A 20,373-nucleotide genomic window follows, 5' to 3' on the forward strand; every position below is an offset into this window, starting at 1 on the left:
GTTACGTATATAAGTCCAACATAAGAGGTTGTTGTGTCTGCCTGCGTTTGAGTACATTAGAATGCCGGAACCCTGCAGGGCACGTTTTGGCTCTCTTTTGTATACATAATTCAATATTCACAGTCACAAATCGATATGGTCGAACGGAACAGGTGATTTTTTTTGGGGGGGGGGGATGAAAATATCTATATGATCTACTTCATTTTCTTCTGACTTGGGCCAAAGCAAGTAAATTTTATGGATGGCATGCCATACAGCACAATGAACAAATAACGCTTATGACGTCCATAGTGGTACCACTTTATTTCACAAGTATCCAACTTGTTCACTTCTACAAGTACAGCCATGGCTACATCCAAATAATGCCACTTCTACGGTACAATCATTGGGCTATAACACAACGTATATATTCATTTTGGTGCTTTCTTGTCATGTTTACCATCTCCGAAGTAGAAAAAAATCTTGCTTTTCTTTCTGAGTCAGGTAAAAGCAATGAGCGCGCTGATGTCATCCGTAAGATTTACTTTCTGTGGCCTAATTGTGACCGAATTTGAAATAAGATATGGCAAGAATTTTGAATTCCTCTCAAACACAGGTCGTCATTATGTATAATAGAGCTGTGAATTCCCACTAACTTAGTTTGGGACTCTACACGATAGTAATGGTTTACTGACCTGAGATAACGGTAGTCTAAGCACTGCGAGAATTTCCTTAGTTGGAACCTTCCTCGGGTAAATAAAATAGATTAAGTATGTATTAGAGATTTACGTGCGAACAAAGTAAAACAGTTTGCTTACTTTCACACATTAACATAATGAAAACGTCATAGTGGAACACAGAATGCCCCCCACCCACACACACACAACAAAGACGTTCAAAACAATGGAATTCTAGAACATTTTTGCTCACAATAGAAATCAAACGTCAACGTCAGAAACCTCTTATTTTACAATGTCATAAATATACTATTAAGCATATGGTCACAATGACCATTCAAACTTAAAATCAATCCAGACTTTTAATTTGATTGTTGAGACAAGGTGAAAATAAATACTCTTTTGGTGTGGATAAAACATGTCAATAAATTTTCAAACATAATTCAGTATAAAACAATTCATATCAACACCTAAAGTATATGCAAATGTCACAGACTGACTAGGTATATAACACACTATTTTATTATAATGATAAACATTTTGCTTTGGATCTAGTAACGTTAGACACTCTTCGTTTTACAAATATTGAAGTAACTACGTAGCTCTTGAAAGTTTTTGTGTCTCATCGACTTTCTTTCTCCCTTCAGGGCTCCGTTTTTCCAAGCAGATCCTACGATGCCATATGATAGTACTAAACTGGCCTTGTTAGCCAAGAGGTGTACATTTGCCATCTAGCCAAACGCACTCCTAGGCCGGCTCCACTCCTCTGGCAGCTTTTGATACTATCTTATGCTACCGTAGCATCTGCTTGGAGATTACTACTGTACTCCGCGGAGTTCGTTGACCTTATTCTGAGCCTGCGCTCTACGGAGCTAAAACTGGCCAAGGAGTGTGTTCAGCCAAGAGGTTTACATTTTCTGTGTAGCCAAACACACTCCTAGGCTGGCTCCACTCCTCTGGCAGCTTTTCATACTATCTTATGTCACCGTAGGATCTGCTTGGAAATTACTACTCCGCAGAGTTCGTTGACCTTATTCTGAGCCTGCGCTCTACGGAGCTAAAACTGGCCAAGGAGTGTGTTCAGCCAAGAGGTTTACATTTTCTGTGTAGCCAAACACACTCCTAGGCTGGCTCCACTCCTCTGGCAGCTTTTCATACTATCTTATGTCACCGTAGGATCTGCTTGGAAATTACTACTCCGCAGAGTTCGTTGACCTTATTCTGAGCCTGCGCTCTACGGAGCTTACCCAGAAAACCCCAATTTGTCCGTTCTCCAAGATGGCCGCCGGTCTGTGCCGTGTTTCCCTGCTCCGACTTTCAAGAACGTTTTCTCCCGGAGCAAACGTAAGTTGGCCGAAAATCTCCTCTTATCAGATCAACACACTGATTTACTCCTGTTTCAATTTGTGTTAAAGATGATAGGTCTGTTCTAAAGCTGTAAATTTGAACGTAAACTTCGGTCATTCCGACTTGCCGGTTGTGACACCGACTGACCTTGCACATGTCCCAAACCGACAAATTTGAACCAATTCCAGCCGATACGCTGTACCCTACCCAATATTCTATATCAAAAGGTGCTACAAATGACATTTGAGGCAAGATTTGAGGAATTTCTGGGCGTATTTTATTGTAAGGAGCCCGTACGTGCGCGTAATTGGTATCGCCCCCCTCCCATACAATTTGCCCCCCTCCCCACAGCTTTACCAGTGTGTGGTTTCATGTGTATGTAAGTGATATTTTTGCAAATATACAGTGAAAGAATCATCATACAACTGTGTGTACAACCGAATTTCTAGATATGCTACTGTTACTGGATTTGTTGTACTGGATTTTTTAATGCTTTGTATGTAGTAAATTGTACAACAGGTACATGATTTTTGAAATCATGCTTACAAATAAAGTTTAGGATGAAAACTTGAAGAAATGTGTAGGCAATAAGTTTCATTTGTATATCACATTTGATAATTTGTCACACCACATACATACCACATGCATAAAAAATCTAATCCCCCTCGGTTTGCGCAGTAGACTTCTCCGTGTAAGTTAAGGCTGCAGAATCCTCAACACGATGAGGGCAGCAGCCCAACCGAAAGAAGAAAATTCGCTACGGCTGCGTGGCGCGTTGGTACACCCGATCCCTCGATCTTGGAAGTTAAGCAACACGCGGTCTGGACAGTACTTGGATGGGGGACCAACCAAGGACGTCCGGATTGCTGTAGCCTCATGAAGCTTTCCACGAAGTTGTCTTCCAGGAGGGACGTAAAACAGGGGTCCTGTGCACGTTAAAGAGCCTCATTACCCACACTTTGGGTACCTACTGGCTGCAAAATACACCCGATATTATATCTAAATCCTGTTGCTTTTACTAGTTTTAGTTCAGATACGAGTTAGAAATTGATAGAAAACTAACAAGCTCTTTTCCGCAATTTCCCAGCCTGCTCTGAGCATCCAGACATGGCGTTGTGCGTCCACACGCGCCTCGTACGGTCAGACCCTCCTCAACGTGCCGGAGACTAAGGTGACCACGCTGGACAATGGCTTCAGGGTGGCCAGCGAGGACTCTGGCCTGCCCACCTGCACGGTCGGGCTGTGGATCGACGCAGGCAGCAGGTACGAGAACCAGCGCAACAACGGAACGGCTCACTTCCTGGAGCACATGGCGTTCAAGGTGGGTCATGTTGATGGTGTACTAGTAGTTTTGCATATTTGGGGAGTATATATTTTACTCAACGGAGGTATACTAGTTGTCATAGGGCATTGTTAAAATGGGCAAATTCTCGTGATGAACACATTAGAATTATAGGAGACTGTATAATTGTATACTTGGTCTAGAATGGAACTAGACTGTCACAAAGGTTACTACATGTATACTATAGTATAGGACAATAGTAACGTAATGGAGGTAGGAATTCAAGACATAAACACTAAATGATAACAGAAAACAAAATTGTTACTAAGAGATATTTTGAGAAAGTAAAATAATGAAACACAGGGTTCTCCCCAGAGAGTGGAATAAGGGAGGCCCTCCACTATACTCTCAGCCAGCTCCACTATACTATTTTTCAAATTTAGTGTGTTTCTTCCCTATTTCCTTTGTTAGTTTTGCTAAGATTAATGACAATTCACAGATTTTTGTACCAAGTGGTATCACTTTTCCAGTCAGCATTGTCTGCAAAAACTTGTGAATGAGCAATGATCAAAACAATAGTAGTTTTGCCACTTCACAACAAAGGAATAACAACAGTATATTATACTTGTAGTATTTGACACCCTCTGTCATTGCAAAATGAACCCATTTTCATGAAAGTGCAGCGCGTTGGTGCGGGTTATTTTTGCCAGCCCCTCCACTATACTAAAAAATTCTGGGGAGAACCCTGTTTAACATGATTTTCATATGTGAAGCTCAACATACACATTTGCAATATTGTGGACTAAAAACTCTCAATGTCATCACAAAAAGATGTTTCATGTCATCCGAAAATAGCAAGAAATGTGAATTTATGTCAGTCTGGTGACACCAATGTATTTTTTTTTTTAGGGTACCAAGAACCGATCCCAGATGGACCTAGAACTGGAAGTAGAGAACATGGGAGCCCACCTGAACGCCTACACCTCCCGGGAACAGACTGTCTACTACGCCAAGAGCTTCTCTAGTGACCTGGGAAAAGGTAACTGAGGACTTCTCTTGAAGTCTTATTTAACACAACATAAATTGGTTTCTAGTAATTAGAAAATATGCTCACAACAAACTAAGGCTGTATCCATTAATGACTTACATTTGTACTTAAAAGAAACCGTCTGTACTTGGTCATCATGAGTTGATGTTGAACATTTTGATGTTGTTCTTTATAGATACAGTTGCAGCTATGTCATGAGACTCATGATTCATAATTATCCATACGTATCTTAATTGGCATCGTTTTTAATTTCGGAATTTAGCATCTAAAGTTTGAAGGACCTTCATAATAGTGACCTTCTTAGTCAAAAGTTAAAGTCCTTCCTGTACCAAATGTGCATCGGGCGGCACCCATCTCCATTTCCGTAGCCCTAAGCCGCACATTTCTAAGCTAACTGTACTATAGCGATGGGCTGGTCCACTACTAGTTATGTGTGTTAAACTCCCATACTCTTCCTCATGAAAGTTAAATTGTAAAGGTGTGTCTTAATATGTTGAATGTAATGTCTACATTGCTTAGATTTGTAAATGTTTTTCAGCTGTGGATGTTCTGTCGGACATCATCCAGAACAGCACCCTGGGTGAGGCGGAGATCGAGCGCGAGCGGGGCGTGATCCTGCGTGAGATGCAGGAAGTGGAGACCAACCTACAGGAGGTCGTGTTTGACCACCTGCACGCCACCGCGTACCAGGGCACCGCACTGGGGCGTACCATTCTGGGACCCACGGAGAACATCAAGTAAGACATCTGACATCTTCTTGACTTAACTATAAAATAAAACAATTTTTCACAAGCCAAGGTCGATTTTAAAAACTAAGATCCAAATGTCACATCATGTTCATAAACAGACCAAAACCACAACATCCTAGGCAACTAATTGTATTCATAAACCTCATATTTTTAAAAGTGAGATTTTTGTGCGTAGCAAAAGTTTCATTAAACCCCAACTCCAAACTTTAATTCCATAGCAGTTCTTATAAGAACAGTCATTGTTCCAGTTGTTGCAATTGTGAAATTGTTATCAATGTATACTTTTTCTAAATAGTGTTACGATCACATATGTTGGAATTAGTCCTTGGACAGAAGCATGCAAAGAAATCCAATTTATGTCGATGAAGGTTAGACATCCAGGTAACAATATACACCAAAAAGTAGTTAATCAGCAACTGGACATGATTTTGAAAAAATTATATCCAGTTGCTGGAGTAACTGCTTTTTGGCAAAACCCAGTTTAATGCTTTATAGTTGTATGTTTAGCATGATGCTATCACTGTATAGCTTGTGTAAGTTAGTTAAAAAAAGTTAAACCCTTCCCGCGCCAAGGGTGATGCCCATTTCTGGCGCATAGGGCGGTGCCCATCTCTGTTTCATTAGCCCTGGGCCACACACAACGCAATCACTACAGCAGGGGGCTAGTCCACTGGTAGTGGTGTGTGTTCAACTTCCATACTCTTTCTCGAATGCTGAGTGCTAAGCAGAGAAAGCAGCATGTACCATTTTTTATAGTCTTTGGTATGACTCGGCCGGGATCGAACTCACGACCTTCCGAATGCAGGGCGAACACTCTGCCCACTAGGCCATTGCACCGGCTACTCATTTTCACCTGAGCATAGTGAGGAAAGTCGTGTAAAGTGCCTTTCCCAAGGGCACAAGATCGGTGACACGCAGTCGGATTCGAACGTGCAACCTCTCGGTCACGAGGCACAAATGCCGCCGCTGCGCCACGCGACTTCACATAGCTTCACATAGCTTGTGTAACACGTTGCTTTAATCCATTGACAGGTCTATCAACCGTCAGGACCTGGTAGACTACATCAGTACTCACTACAAGGGCCCACGTATTGTACTGGCCGCAGCAGGAGGTAAGGGCTGGTAACATACACATTTGTAATTTTTCTATCAGGACTATGTAAGGCAAGAATGTGTGCAGAATTTAATGTACTGTGATAATTCACGTTTTCGCATTGGTTTTAACTTTTAGGCCGCATCACCTTAAACTTTGAATTGGTGTTTCTATTCCTGTACAGTAGTATGTGACTATTGCTCTAACTTAAAACCACTGCAAACACTCCGGACATTTTCTCACTACCACTAAATTCAATCACCACAAACTTAAATATATATTCACAGTACATATACATATATATTGTTTATCATGAATTAGACATGCTGGTAATCATATAACCTGTTCTACAAACTGACAAAGACTACATCTTCCCAACCCTGTAGGTGTAAACCACGATGAGTTGGTGAAGCTAGCAGATAAGTACTTTGGCCAGCTGAGTATGTCGTACGAGGGCCAGGCACCGCCCGTCCTACCTCCCTGCAGATACACAGGCAGTGAGGTAAGTACTTTGGCCAGCTGAGTATGTCGTACGAGGGCCAGGCACCGCCCGTCCTACCTCCCTGCAGATACACAGGCAGTGAGGTAAGTACTTCGGCCAGCTGAGTATGTCGTACGAGGGCCAGGCACCACCCGTCCTACCTCCCTGCAGATACACAGGCAGTGAGGTAAGTACTTTGGCCAGCTGAGTATGTCGTACGAGGGCCAGGCACCGCCCGTCCTACCTCCCTGCAGATACACAGGCAGTGAGGTAAGTACTTTGGCCAGCTGAGTATGTCGTACGAGGGCCAGGCACCGCCCGTCCTACCTCCCTGCAGATACACAGGCAGTGAAGTAAGGCTCAATTGGCAGGGTCACACTTTTCTGGGATGTTACTTTTAGTACAGTGGAATCCGCTTTATTGTATCGCCTATTTGTCTGGGCATTTTATCCAATTATCCGGCCTATTCTAGAGTCCGAAGTTGGCTATATGACCAGCTTTAGCGGCATTGGTTGGGGAGGGGTGTAGTTTTGAAAACCAATACGCAAACATAACACACAGACGCTCATAGAGGTTACCACTCTAACGATACGGAACTCCGTTTACAAAACTTTAATCATATGTTCCGATACTGTGCGATTTCTGTGAGATGCTTGATCTAATAAAGAGTTCAAATCAGTGGCTAAATGCACATGTGGAAAAGTACGCTTGACTCGCACAGCCGTGCGTCGGCAATTTGGCGGCATACCAAAACAAAGACGAACATGGCTCCGCTCGTATGCCGGAGAATATGACGTTACTTTCATAATTTTAAGTTAAAACAACGGTATTGGAGAGTGATAAACTCTTCACCTTCTTGTCTACAACTTGTGTCCACAAATTACTCTGAAATTTACGTCTTTCGCGGTGGAAGACGGAAAAAATTCACGTTCAAAACATTTAAAATGGCGGCGCGTGGGTTGAGATATCCCGCCATTCAATGCGCAAGATAGGTCATTGCGAAATCACACCCCTGTTGCATTACGTGCGTTGTTGTAAATCTACGCAGCGCAGCCGAAATCAGCTCAATTAATGAGACAGTGGATATGAAAAAACACATTTTTGTAGGGTAAACCAAGTTTAGACGTTGTCTGAAGGGGAAATATGAACTCAAAAGCGTGTTGACGTTCCCATGACGTTCGCCCATCATACCTTGCGGCAACCTAACAAAATGGCGCCTAACTCCAAATGTTCGCACGCTAGCACAGCGCTATCGGCTTGATTTTCTGTGGAATGTAACTTTCTTACGGTCCTTTACATGGCTTTACACCTTTATACATACATTTACTAGTTACCTTTGGACTCATTTTGTGAGTTTTAGGGCATATTTTCCCATTTTTAATTTGTGTGACCTGACGTAATTCTATCCAAAAACCCGAAGTTTGAGACCGTGGGTTATCCAATTCTGCGATGTTCTAAACAATAGAATGAATGGCAAATGTTTTGGGATTTTGTAATTCTATCCAATTACCCGAATTATCCAAAAAGGCGTAATACGAATAATTGGAATCCACTGTATTTACATGCATTTGATTACCATTTTGGGGTACAACTCTTTCTGTGGGATAATAACTCTTCTGTAGTACAATGAACTATGCATATCAATGAAGATGTGGTTCAAGTGTGTCTATTCATCAGAATTAAAAGGTTTTTCTTGTGGTTTGCAGATCAGAGTAAGGGATGACAAGATGCCTTTTGCCCACATAGCCATTGCTGTTGAGGTAACTATGAATATGAGGACATCTTTGGTCAATTTTGCACTTTACTGCAGTTTTTGATACCTTTTTGTCATTTGAAAGTAGGAAGCTTTCAGTCTTTATCTGCTGCTTGGAGTTCGTTTTTATGATCAACTTTTCCGTTATTTTAATCCCCAGGGAGTCGGCTGGTCTCACCCTGATACAATCCCCCTGATGGTGGCAAACACAGTGAGTTTTTATGATATAGAATTGATTAAAAAATTGTTTCTAATGTGAATTGAATGGTACAGGTATTTCCTTTTCTGCATCAATGGATCAGTGTAACTGCCCTTTGATACACCAGCAACTCGGGTAATTAATTTGGTTAGTTTATTAGACATACAATATTACATTACAAACAGTTTCCCTATCAAAGACTAAAATAGACAGATAAATCCATATAGCAATAGACCCCAGCCTCTTTTGCAAAAAAAACTAAGACCATTTAGACTATATGTACATACACTGCACAACAAAAATGTATTGATTCAACACAATACTCCTTACATTGTACATGCGTCATTTGGACGCACTCTTCTTAAAATAACAAGAAATTGGACGCACTAGACGCCCTTACACTGGGAAGCAGATTTTCTGACTAGCATGAAAATCTGATTGACCAGGGATACCACTGGGTCATTTGTGGTTACATGTAGCCCTTGCTTTTCAAGGAGTACAATTGTTAGTAATAGAAGACCATTACAACAAAAGAAAAAGATGTTAAGTTCCATTAATCATTATGTAAACCTTTCTCCTGTAGTTGATAGGCAGCTGGGACCGTTCCTATGGAGGAGGAAACAACCTGTCCAGTAAGCTGGCCCAGGCAGCCTCGGAGGGGAATGTTTGTCACAGCTTCCAGTCCTTCAACACCTGCTACACAGACACTGGTCTCTGGTGAGATACCTCAACATATATCCACAAAGTTCTACATATGTACTCATAAAGTTTCCAACACCTGCTACACAGACACTGGCCTCTGGTGAGATACCGACACATGTATCCACACAGTTCTACATATGTACTCATAAAGTTTCCAACACCTGCTACACAGACACTGGACTCTGGTGAGATACCTCAACATGTATCCACAAAGTTCTATCTATATATACTCATAAAATTACCCTACCACAAACAAAAGTGCACTGTTTATGTATTTGAAGCAAGAATCAATGAATAGACAACCTGCTGAATGAATTTGAACCACACAAACTGCTTTCGCAATAGGGGGGATTTTACTCCCAAACTTAAACGTCATCGTGCTTGTCCGTAAACAAAGAACGCATCCAAAAAAGTTTTCCCCATTGAACGTTAGGGTTGACTGTGTAACAGTTGAACGTTTAAGCTCTTTTCCTGACAATTTATTTATTTTACAAGTGCTATTGTTCAAGGGAATTTCCATTCTACAACATCATTGAATGTAAGTCCAACATTACTGTTATTGTAGGCTTTTGCCTAATCATTCATTGGTTTTTACCTTACAGGGGCATCTACTTTGTGTGTGATGGCATGACCATTGAGGACATGACCTTCCACGTCCAGAATGAATGGTAAGTAATGTGACAAGACAGATCTAAATTGTAGTAGACTTAAAAAGCTAGCATGTTGGTGCTTTCCACACACTATCTTCCAACTTAATAAACAATATTTATAATGTTAGTGATTGCCATGTGGGTAGAATGTTCGCCTTGCATTCATTCACTCACACTCACTCACTATCCTTTGTTTGATTACACTGCTGCTGGGGTCCCTGATGCAGGGGTAGGCAGCAGTCAGGTAGTCGTCACACCCCGCTTCCATGCGGCTCTGTCCAGTGGGTCGACCCCTGTTAGTCTGCATACCTTCATGTCCTTCCTAACACACTCCATCCAGGTTTTTTACTCCATCCATTCAGTCAAGTGAGTTCAATCCCCAACAGTGTCAAACCAAAGACTTTAAAAATGGTACATGCTGCTTTCTCTGCTTAGCACTCAGCTTTTGGGGAAGAGTGTGGAAGTTGAATACACATCACTACCAGTGGAGTAACCCCCTGTTGTAGAGATTGCACAAACATTGTGGCCCAGGGCTACTTAAAGGGAGATTGTTGCCTAGTACGTTATGAAGGTTAGACTCTTGCTGTCCTCTGCACTTAGTCTATCAGGTGCAGGAAGGACTTTAACTATAGACTAATACAAAATGTAGAAAGTTGGAGCCCATAACACTGAGGAAGCCACACAGTGAAACATGTTTGTTGTGTACTGGTTCGAATTAAGTTCCTATACGGGGAACATGTGGCTCCAGCCTCTTTTCTGAAAATGTGGCGTGTGAACAGTTAGGTAAGTCCTTACCTTGAGGTTGTCCTTCCCACGTACTCTATAGACTAATAGAAAGTTGATAGTACGTAACTTAACACCATTGTTGTTGTTTATGTCAGGATGCGCCTGTGCACCAGTGTAACAGAAGGCGAGGTCCAACGTGCCAAGAGTACCCTAACAGTAATGTTGTTGTTTATGTCAGGATGCGCCTGTGCACCAGTGTAACAGAAGGCGAGGTCCAACGTGCCAAGAGTACCCTAACAGTAATGTTGTTGTTTATTTCAGGATGCGCCTGTGCACCAGTGTAACAGAAGGCGAGGTCCAACGTGCCAAGAGTACCCTAACACTAAGTAACAGTGATGTTGTTGTTTATTTCAGGATGCGCCTGTGCACCAGTGTAACAGAAGGCGAGGTCCAACGTGCCAAGAGTACCCTAACAGTAATGTTGTTGTTTATGTCAGGATGCGCCTGTGCACCAGTGTAACAGAAGGCGAGGTCCAACGTGCCAAGAGTACCCTAACACCATTGTTGTTTATTTCAGGATGCGCCTGTGCACCAGTGTAACAGAAGGCGAGGTCCAACGTGCCAAGAGTACCCTAACAGTAATGTTGTTTATGTCAGGATGCGCCTGTGCACCAGTGTGTCAGAAGGTGAGGTCCAACGTGCCAAGAGTACCCTAACAATAATGTGTTTGTGTTTGTCAGGATGCGCCTGTGCACCAGTGTGACAGAAGGTGAGGTCCAACGTGCTAAAAACCTCCTGAAGACTAACATGCTGCTGCAGCTGGACGGCTCCACCCCTATCTGCGAGGACGTGGGGCGGCAGATGCTCTGCTACGGGCGCAGGATCCCGCTCCACGAGCTGGACGCACGCATCGACGTATGTTTTGCATTTTTTGTTCTCAACACGTTTGAGGTTAAAACCAGTTTTGTACGGGAGAGTTGCAGGAGGTGTGAGACTGGTCGGACCCACTCACACTGGAATTGTCGTGTGGTTGGTTCTTTAGCATGCTCGAGGTGTGGCTCTATTCTAAACATGGGACCTCTGGCTTTGTGTCTCTAACTGAGGAAATAGATGTTAAGTGCCTTTCCTAAGAGAGCAATGATGGGGCTGTTGTTCTTGTAGTGTTAATGTATGTAATAGACAATTTGAAACGTTTCAAAACTTACAACTAATGTTCAACAGGAACTGTTTTCAAGTGTGTGCAAGGCAATAGTTTACAACATTGTCATGTTTTGCCATACAGAGCATCACAGCCAGCACTATCCGTGACGTCTGCACCAAGTACATCTACGACAAATGCCCTGCAGTAGCAGCTGTTGGTAAGCACTTTTAAAAATGTATCGTTATACTGTAAATCCTGAAATGTTTACGGTGGTTTAATTTTCACGGATTGCAAAATCATGACACTAGGAAAAGGCATTTCCATTATATTACTTTTGTAATGTTTCATTTGTTTCCCATTACCATAAAATATGGTCCTAAGAAGGAAAGGAGTTTATGATATCTCTTGTCACTTTGATTTAGAGAACATCTCTCCCATCCTTTGTTACCAGCACCAAAGAAATCATTTTTTACCAGTGTCTGCTTGGAGATTATACCTATGTGAATTGTTACCTTGTCGCCTTCTAAATGCTTTTGTCACATTCTGAAAAGGGAACCCTGGGCTGTACACGGGCTGTTTATTTTCACTTTCGGGAGTGACTCTGTGTGGCCCGGAAGACACCCCATGCCTACTGTAATTTTGGCCATGACCAGGCCCTGGGATGATTTTAACTCAGAGTTAAATCATTCCAGGCCCCGGCAACAAATAGATGCCGTAAGCTAATCATGAACATAGTGAGAGGTACCCCGGTATCCGGCAGTCCGCTGGAACAAATTTGTGTCTTTGGGGCCTGGCTGGACCCCTACCGCCACTCCTGCAAATGTGACCAAAACATAATTCTATCTTCTTGCCCCCACAGGTCCTGTTGAACAGCTCCCTGACTACAACAGGCTACGAGGAGGCATGTACTGGCTACGGTGGTAACGTCACACAGCGTCAGGGGAGATCAGATTATCCAATAGTATTATCTGTCATTGTTGAAGAAATTGTCTCATACAAAATGTCCACTCCAAGTTCAAAATACAAACCATAGACTCCATATAGTCACATTGGTGACTGGCCTCAAAAAGTTATAAAATCTAGACCGTAAGCAGTTGTTCTTAGTCTAACTCGAGTGTCAAACTGTGTTAAAGTATGGTCAAAGAACTCATGATGCTGGTCCTCAAAACCCTGTTTAACATGTAGATATTCATCAAAAATTTATTGCTGTGAGAATTGAAGTCCCCATGTAATATGTTTGGAGCTCTGTCAGCAGAAAATGGCGTTTTGGATCATAATTATCCTTGATTTCGTAGTCCAGTTTGGAGATACATCCCTTGCTTGCTTGGTCTTTAACATACATGTACTGTTGTCCATATCAAATTTGCTACATCTACTGAAGCCACTTGAACTGGAAATAAAAGTTTTATCACTTTACTGCTGTGTCTTAAGTACATTACACAGAATTAAGTACATATACAGTACAGGTCACTGGATACCAGATTCTTGGTGCGCAACCAAGTGCTTTTTTCCACCGATAATTAGGTGATCATTATCTCTCACCTTCCCCAGAGCAACTATGACTGGTTCATACTGCACTGCAGCATAGGTGTCGCTGCTTACAAGTTAATGTCAGAATTGTCCTAAGGAAGGTTACAGATTGTGACTGAAATGTCTGTGGAATACAATACTTTGTTGTGTACAAAGAATCTTGTTATTCACTGACTTACAAACAAACTGAAACTATTCACTTGAGTATGGGTCACTCAAAATTTACAGCTTATTCTTTCACCTGAGGTATAAGATAAGCATATTTCAATTTGTTTCCCCACACATTTATTCGATGAAATATAACAAAGCAAGCTGCCCTGCCGGGCCCCGGTTTGGAAATGTGACGTAGGCCTTACTTGAGGTTACATTTCCCAATAACATGTCTGATGATTCCCCTCTTATGAAGGTCCTGGTACATGGCAAACTCCTCCCACAGCATGTGGTTTGGGTTGTCCATCTTGCCCAGTCCGTAATAGTGGTAGGGGACGGCACCTTTAGTGCTATTGTCAAACTGAATGGGGTTGAAGCCGTATAGAGAGATTCGGTCACAGAAGGTCGAAGCCAGCGCAAAGGTGTTAATGCCGGTTGAGGGAAGACTCCATGTCTTCCCACCCCAGATCTGACTTGCATACAATCTGGAAAATATTCAATAAACCACATGACATATGTAAATATATATGTAATAAATAAGAACAGACAACGATCGATACAAATGCAATTTTGGACACCATTCTACAAACGACAATCTGCTTTAGACCTGAACTGTTGATTGGTGTTAATTTCATACTTATTTAGCCCTTGACCTGTGTTATCTACCAATGGAAACACTTAAAACACATTGGCCAAATTAGCGAGGGTATGCGAGTCGCGAACTCTAGTTTTCCCGCAAGTACGAAAACGCCCAGTCCTGACAAACATTCGACAATGAAAATCCAGTGCGGAATTCGAATTTCGCTCTGAAACCAAGTGCTGAAAAAAGGAAGGCGAGGTTTTCGTAGTTTTTCCTCACATGACCTACATACCTTTTACTCTTCATGACTGATTGGTGCGCAAAAGTTACGACAACCGGGAGGTTGTTGTCCCTGACGGCCTTTGCAACGGTCTTCAACTCCGCCAGTGGCACCTTTCTCGGCGGGGCACGCAAAACTTCCAACGGGTAACTCAATACCAGTCCCGGGTGGTCCGTCAAACGTATTACCATAGCTTTCTTCACGGCCGTCTCAGTCGATGTTAGTGCTTGGCTGATTTCTTTTAACACTCTGTCGTTCACAGTCGTCATGTTGTTTTTGCTCCCAACGTCTTTTTCGTAGAATAGAGTGGGCGAGAGGTTAGGCCGAATGACGAAGTCGTGCGAGTCTATCTCCTCACCACATCTACTACCCAGAAGTGCACCACTACTCCCCACGATAGCGCATGCGCTGTACGTCCTGATGGGAGTGTGTACTACGTCACAGGTTCTCTTCCCAAACGAGTTCAGAAGCGTGAACATTTGAACGTCGCATTTTTCCAAGAAGACGTCGAAGTCCGAAAAGTTGATGATGTGTCGTTTGGGACTAAGATATTTCGTAGTGTATGTCCTGTTGGAAAGATGCATTGGATAGTTATAGAATTACTTCAAATATGCAAACGGGACTTCAAAACACAAATGGCATATCAAGACAAACTTTGACTTTGCTTGACCTATCAATACAATACAATAGAGTAGAATGTGCCTATTGAAAACGACTTGTAAGATAGTATAAACGGGCCAAATAGAAAGACTAATTTGAAATATAGGAAGAGATTTCCTCTCTCCGGCTAACTCCTATGGCAAATTATTCTCCATACTCGGTCAATTTATACTTCAAAATTATCTGAAATAGGTTTTATACTTACTGCAGTTCTTTGATGTTCGTCTCGTTAAAGTGGGCCGATATCCTATCCATTAGTGTTGGAAATCGAGGAGAAGATAATGAGACGGACATTTTTCCAACAGGGGGCTTTCCTGTCCTGATAACGTAAATAGGATGTTGGACATGTGACACGGGTGTGCGCAGTGTTGGGTACACGTACGTGGCGATGAACATAAGCCATATGAGGGCACAAAGAACCATGTATAATAGCATTCGCAGAGTCTCCATTGCTAGTTCACAACCAAACAAGGCCCTGTCCCTGGTTGTGACGGTGTTTTCCTGCCCCTAGCCCTGGTGCTGACTTTGTTTCCTTGTTCCTGGTGCTAAATGTGTTTTCCTGTCCTTGGTGCTGACTGTGTTTCCCTGGCCCTGGTGCTGACTGTGTTTCTCTGTCCCTGGTGCTGACCGTGTTTCCCTGTCCCTGGTGCTGGCTGTGTTTCCCTGTCCTTGGTGCTGACCGTATTTCCCTGTCCCTGGTGCTGACTGTGTTTCCCTGTCCCTGGTGCTGACAGTGTTTCCCTGTCCCTGGTGCTGACAGTGTTTCCCTGTCCTTGGTGCTGACTGCGTTCCCCTGTCCCTGGTGCTGACTGTGTTTCCCTGACCCTGGTGCTGACTGTGTTTCCCTGTCCTTGGTGCTGACCGTATTTCCCTGTCCCTGGTGCTGACTGTGTTTCCCTGTCCCTGGTGCTGACAGTGTTTCCCTGTCCCTGGTGCTGACTGTGTTTCCCTGTCCCTGGTGCTGACAGTGTTTCCCTGACCCTGGTGCTGACAGTGTTTCCCTGTCCCTGGTGCTAACAGTGTTTCCCTATCCCTGGTGCTGACTGTGTTCCCTGTCCCTGATGTTGACTGTGTTGTCGCTACAACCACTCACGTCATTGCCCATTGACCTTGATTTGACATTTGCCAATAGAGTATCTGTGTATTATTCATGTATTATTCATCCATAGTTCTCATCTGTATTGTTTTGCCAGTATTGAGCAATGACTGCTATAATACCGCTTGGCATAACACAGGCATGCAGCAAGGGTTGAGTATATTACATCGAACCATAGAATGATCTGTCCCACTATACTTTTGCATATCTAACCCAATTCCTTGTATTCAATTAACATTATATTTCCCTCCTTTGACGTTGCTCTCTTCGAATTCTTATTGTGGTCCGCCCATTTAATTCTCGGTCAGTTCCAAATACTAAAAAAAATCGGTAGCCTCCACTATGACCTTTCCTATATGTGTTATAGATATGCTACAATGAGAAGATATTTTTTGGTTGTGTAGACAACATAACCCAAGCTCTCTTGATGATGGATTACGATATTTCGTATGTGGGTAGGGGTTGGGAAGACAAAGGTCAAGATCGATTTTGGCCTCCTTGTATGTGACATTTGTACTGCACCAAAACGTCTATTTTATTGTATCTTTTGACCTGGGCATGCGATGGTCTTGATTTTTTGGTGGGAGATAGCTTGTGATGTAAGCAAGGCCCCCTACATGTAGTTATGGTTTGGTTTTTGTCTAACTATCATTGAATTCAAATGATTCCCTGAAGAGGTTTTTACGATGTTCGTATTGTTTTCTCATTGCTGCAACCAGCGTTGGGTGGATTTTCAATGACTACTCAGGAGATGATGGCTAAAAATAAAAGCTCTCCGTGTCGGGGAATCGAACCCCGGTCTCCCGCGTGACAGGCGGGGATACTCACCACTATACTAACACGGATTGACATAGCAAGTGGTCCATAAGTATGCCCTGGATATCTAAGGGCGTCCACGAAAATCCCATCGATATCGCATATATTTTTTAGCCCAAACAGCTGTTTGCTTGCATATATTAAACTTCTGTGATGGCTGCAATCTTGTCTAAGGGGGAGGTCGAAGTACATACATAAAAGTAAAAAAGAATAAATTTGATAGATTTCAGAAGGATCTTGAATATCATACGAACTGGTTTAAGAACTTCAAAGCCTTCTGTTCTATCCAGGATGTTTCATATAAGATTCGTACAAATCTGATAAACTAGAGTTCCACGACCTCATATCGTTCACGCCAAATGATGGGAGCCTTTACGACTGTTTCTCATGTTTCTGCTGCAGTACCATAAAAGCCCGCTAGGAGGTCCATGATCGAACTTGTCAATCCTTTAGCTAACAAATTTCCACATACCAAATATCAAAGACATCCACGACCCGTCTTAGTTATACTACCGGTACCCACAAAGAAACACAACTATCCAAAACGGCACCACAATATAACCTTCTCGGAGAGGGTTGGCTATATGTGTGACGCATATGTACAAATGATTGGCCGAACCGTTGTTTAGGTCCAGGTCCGGACCTTTACCTAGACAGCCGTACCTGTATCTGAATTCTTTTATGGTACACAGACAGAAGGGTATGGAAGAAACTTACAGTCGCCTGCGCTGCAGTCGACCGATGATGATGATGATGATGGTACACAGCCCTGGCGGTGACACTGGCCTCACATCAATTTCGACTTCACATCCCGTCCGCTGCCGGTGAGAAGAACCTGTAAACACACGCGCTAACCGTCTCGGCACCTGGGCCCCGGTAAACACACACGCTAACCGTCTCGGCACCTGGGCCCCGGTAAACACACGCGCTAACCGTCTCGGCACCTGGGCCCCGGTAAACACACGCGCTAACCGTCTCGGCACCTGGGCCCCGGCACCACGCCAAGGTGGTCTCCTTTTGCCGGGGGAAATTTAGCTTTTCTATCTCACGAGCCAAACGGGCCTGAAGAGAATCGTTCTTTGACGATTTTTTGTCATGTGAATTTTTCGACACTTCACGTCACAGCTTATTCGATTCGTGTTGAAAAAGAATTTCCTTAGAATGCTTTTCAGTGCTCTTATGTCCAAACCGCACAAATCATGTGCAACTCCATATCAACTTAAGTACATACCTTTTTTCACATCTATGAATTTTAACTATGAAAGTTCAAATTTGGAGACACTTAGCAGGTGCTTGTCTTACGATACTGCGGTGTAAACTACATAACAATCCAACATATCCGCATCGTTTTAAGCCTACAATTCGATGGAACATGACGAAAACGTTTCGAAGACCTCTTTATGTGTTATATAACGTTAAAGACGAATTTAAGAAAGAAAAAAAATGGTTAGCATTATAAGAAACACGTTCAGATGAAAAATTATCTGATTATAGATGGGACGTTAATTGATTTTTTTTTTTTTTTTTGCTTGGCTATAGCTGTCTGTCAACTTTGTCGGCTGCGTGTCAGAGTCGAAAAATAAAACATTAGCAAACAAAAAGGAAACTTCGGAGGATGCAACAGTCCAAAAATGTGCCCAGATGGTAAGATTCTGTTCTAAGCGGCGTCCTCGTCTCTCCCCCACCACCTCCGGAATGTCAAAGATGATCATATCAATCCGTCTTCCGTCCAAGTTTCAAATGTTACAAACGTTCTATTTTCGTCAAACCACCCTGTCCGTACGTGAAAAGTCTCGTGTTGTAATGGTCTAGAGTGTGTCTTCGGTACGACGATACGATATATATATAAGCTGTGATGTTAGTCACCTAGTCGCAGTCGTTTAAACAATGTCAGTGTCTGCCTTACTGTGGATGTTGCATGAAGAGGTCCTCCACATCCACGACCCAAGGCGTCGAGTGGTCCTCCTCTTCGTCGAACAGCTCGTCGTCCATCGCAACACCGACCGTGGTCTCCTCGTTGCTGATCCAGTCGACGATGTCGTCAGTAGCAGCCTCGATCTCAGAGGGCGCTCCCTGGCGAAGAGTCTCGACCAGTCCTACCAAGTGGTGGAAATGGACTTCGTCGCCAGGTCGGTAGGTGTCGTCATCCCAGTGGTCCTCCACCAGAAAGGAGACAGGTCGCTCGTCCAGCGTCCCCCAGATGTCAGCGCTCATGAGGATGAAGTCGAAACGGTGCCACTCGACGACTCGCCATCCCTGTCCCCACCGTACGAGCCGTATGGTACTGGTCATGCCGGTAAGGCGGCCACAGGTGTCACAGGTGGGGCCCTGAGGAGGCAGGCGCGCCAGGTACCCTCCTCCTGCCACCTTCCAGGTTGTCTCGACGTCGTCGTGAGGCCGCCCGCAGTCTTCACAGAAGCGGACGTGCTCGGGAAGCTCCTGTCTGACGGGGCGGCCGGCGTTCCGCATCCAGGCGGGGCCGAAGACCCGAAAAGGCTTCATGACTTCCCAAGCGCACTGCTCCGCTGTGAGAACCCCGGCGGCGCCAGCTGCAGGCGAAGTGAAGATCGGCGAGAAACAACTCATGTCGGAATCCTTCCAAGCGTTCTCAAAGGTTTCAGAATGCGATTCGAACTCGGAGAGGAAAGATAGAACCTTCCTCCACGGTGTCAAACTCACAAGTGCGAGATTTGAAATTCAACGGTTGAAACATTCGAAACGGACATTCCATGCCCGGAAGAGAAGGGGTGGTTTTATTTTTGTACCTTAAGGTATCAATCGGCAGGGAGATACTTGTAGCTTGAATCACTGGAAAAGGTGTTGACACCAATGAAAGCAGCATTTTTGGGTCTTTCCTGGTTTCGTATAAAAGAAACTCTGCACATACAACATGAAGAAAAAAAGTCCTTACCTGCCAAAATCATGTATCGTTCTAGAACACCTGGTTACCATGGCGTTGTCCTGGAGAATTTAGAATCGTACTGACACCAACAGAACATCATTGGTTTGAACTAAGATGAGCCCGTTCCTGGTTCTGTTTTGGGGAGGGTTTCATTTATCAGACTCATTGATAAACTTCTGTGAAACTACGATACTATTTTTCTTACCTACAACAATGTGTTAGACGCAGAAACCGTTGAATAGTGAATCACGGTAGACCGGTCCCAGTCGACACGAGTAACTGTCCTAGTGTCTTCAATCCGCATGACGAGACTATCCTGATCCTGTAACCATCATGGCAATTCACCGGCAAGACGTTTCGCTGTCGGATGATTCGCCGACACCTGTATAACTAGAGTTCCACGAGCTGATACTTGCCTACTACTACTAGTAGTTCCGTTTTGCCGACACCTATCCACATATCAAACATCATACGAATCCATCCACAACTTCCATCCATCCATCCATCCATCCATCCATGGCCAAGCACCCAC

The 20,373-nt window shown here is 43.5% G+C and overlaps 3 protein-coding genes and 1 non-coding gene across 5 annotated transcripts; 1 reads left to right on the forward strand and 3 right to left on the reverse strand.

Moving 5' to 3' along the window:
- The first annotated feature begins 1,828 nt into the window (after positions 1 to 1,828).
- LOC118415909 (mitochondrial-processing peptidase subunit beta-like) lies at positions 1,829 to 13,243 on the forward strand. 2 transcript variants are annotated; one of them, XM_035820842.1, is made up of 13 exons: positions 1,829 to 2,000; positions 3,091 to 3,324; positions 4,195 to 4,324; positions 4,872 to 5,070; positions 6,115 to 6,194; positions 6,562 to 6,677; positions 8,363 to 8,416; positions 8,570 to 8,620; positions 9,192 to 9,325; positions 9,913 to 9,978; positions 11,427 to 11,601; positions 11,969 to 12,044; positions 12,687 to 13,243. In XM_035820842.1, exons 1-13 carry the CDS (start codon positions 1,935 to 1,937, stop codon positions 12,749 to 12,751), a joined length of 1,446 nt encoding a protein of 481 aa, XP_035676735.1. In that variant the 5' UTR covers positions 1,829 to 1,934; the 3' UTR covers positions 12,752 to 13,243. The 2 variants fall into 2 exon arrangements, with proteins under 2 accessions (XP_035676735.1, XP_035676736.1); XM_035820843.1 differs by lacking the exons at positions 11,427 to 11,601; positions 11,969 to 12,044; positions 12,687 to 13,243 and adding an exon at positions 10,842 to 11,065.
- On the reverse strand, positions 13,016 to 15,689 carry LOC118415910 (sia-alpha-2,3-Gal-beta-1,4-GlcNAc-R:alpha 2,8-sialyltransferase-like). The gene is made up of 3 exons (XM_035820844.1): positions 15,233 to 15,689; positions 14,380 to 14,934; positions 13,016 to 13,992 (listed from the first exon to the last, which is right to left on the reverse strand). Exons 1-3 carry the CDS (start codon positions 15,475 to 15,477, stop codon positions 13,710 to 13,712), a joined length of 1,083 nt encoding a protein of 360 aa, XP_035676737.1. The 5' UTR covers positions 15,478 to 15,689; the 3' UTR covers positions 13,016 to 13,709.
- A 1,207-nt stretch (positions 15,690 to 16,896) lies between these two features.
- On the reverse strand, positions 16,897 to 16,968 carry Trnad-guc. The gene has a single exon. It is a non-coding gene; the product is annotated as a tRNA-Asp (tRNA).
- Positions 16,969 to 17,594: 626 nt separating this feature from the next.
- On the reverse strand, positions 17,595 to 20,160 carry LOC118416550. The gene is made up of 2 exons (XM_035821682.1): positions 18,846 to 20,160; positions 17,595 to 17,774 (listed from the first exon to the last, which is right to left on the reverse strand). Exons 1-2 carry the CDS (start codon positions 19,523 to 19,525, stop codon positions 17,744 to 17,746), a joined length of 711 nt encoding a protein of 236 aa, XP_035677575.1. The 5' UTR covers positions 19,526 to 20,160; the 3' UTR covers positions 17,595 to 17,743.
- Between the last annotated feature and the right edge of the window lie 213 nt (positions 20,161 to 20,373).

Source organism: Branchiostoma floridae, chromosome 5 (genome assembly GCF_000003815.2).
Source record: "Branchiostoma floridae strain S238N-H82 chromosome 5, Bfl_VNyyK, whole genome shotgun sequence".
Taxonomy (NCBI): Eukaryota; Metazoa; Chordata; class Leptocardii; order Amphioxiformes; family Branchiostomatidae; genus Branchiostoma; species Branchiostoma floridae.

Excerpts from the sequence above, each read along its gene's own strand:
- LOC118415909 (XM_035820842.1), top strand. The coding sequence starts at position 1,935 with ATGGCCGCCGGTCTGTGCCGTGTTTCCCTGCTCCGACTTTCAAGAACG. Across the intron at positions 3,325-4,194 it reads TGGAGCACATGGCGTTCAAG|GGTACCAAGAACCGATCCCA; the intron begins GTGGGTCATGTT and ends TTTTTTTTTTAG. Across the intron at positions 9,326-9,912 it reads TACACAGACACTGGTCTCTG|GGGCATCTACTTTGTGTGTG; the intron begins GTGAGATACCTC and ends TTTACCTTACAG.
- LOC118415910 (XM_035820844.1), bottom strand. The coding sequence starts at position 15,477 with ATGGAGACTCTGCGAATGCTATTATACATGGTTCTTTGTGCCCTCATA. Across the intron at positions 14,935-15,232 it reads ACGAACATCAAAGAACTGCA|GACATACACTACGAAATATC; the intron begins GTAAGTATAAAA and ends TCTTTCCAACAG. Across the intron at positions 13,993-14,379 it reads TCAGTCATGAAGAGTAAAAG|ATTGTATGCAAGTCAGATCT; the intron begins GTATGTAGGTCA and ends AATATTTTCCAG.
- LOC118416550 (XM_035821682.1), bottom strand. The coding sequence starts at position 19,525 with ATGAGTTGTTTCTCGCCGATCTTCACTTCGCCTGCAGCTGGCGCCGCC. Across the intron at positions 17,775-18,845 it reads CTCTTCATGCAACATCCACA|GTTCTTCTCACCGGCAGCGG; the intron begins GTAAGGCAGACA and ends GTGTGTTTACAG.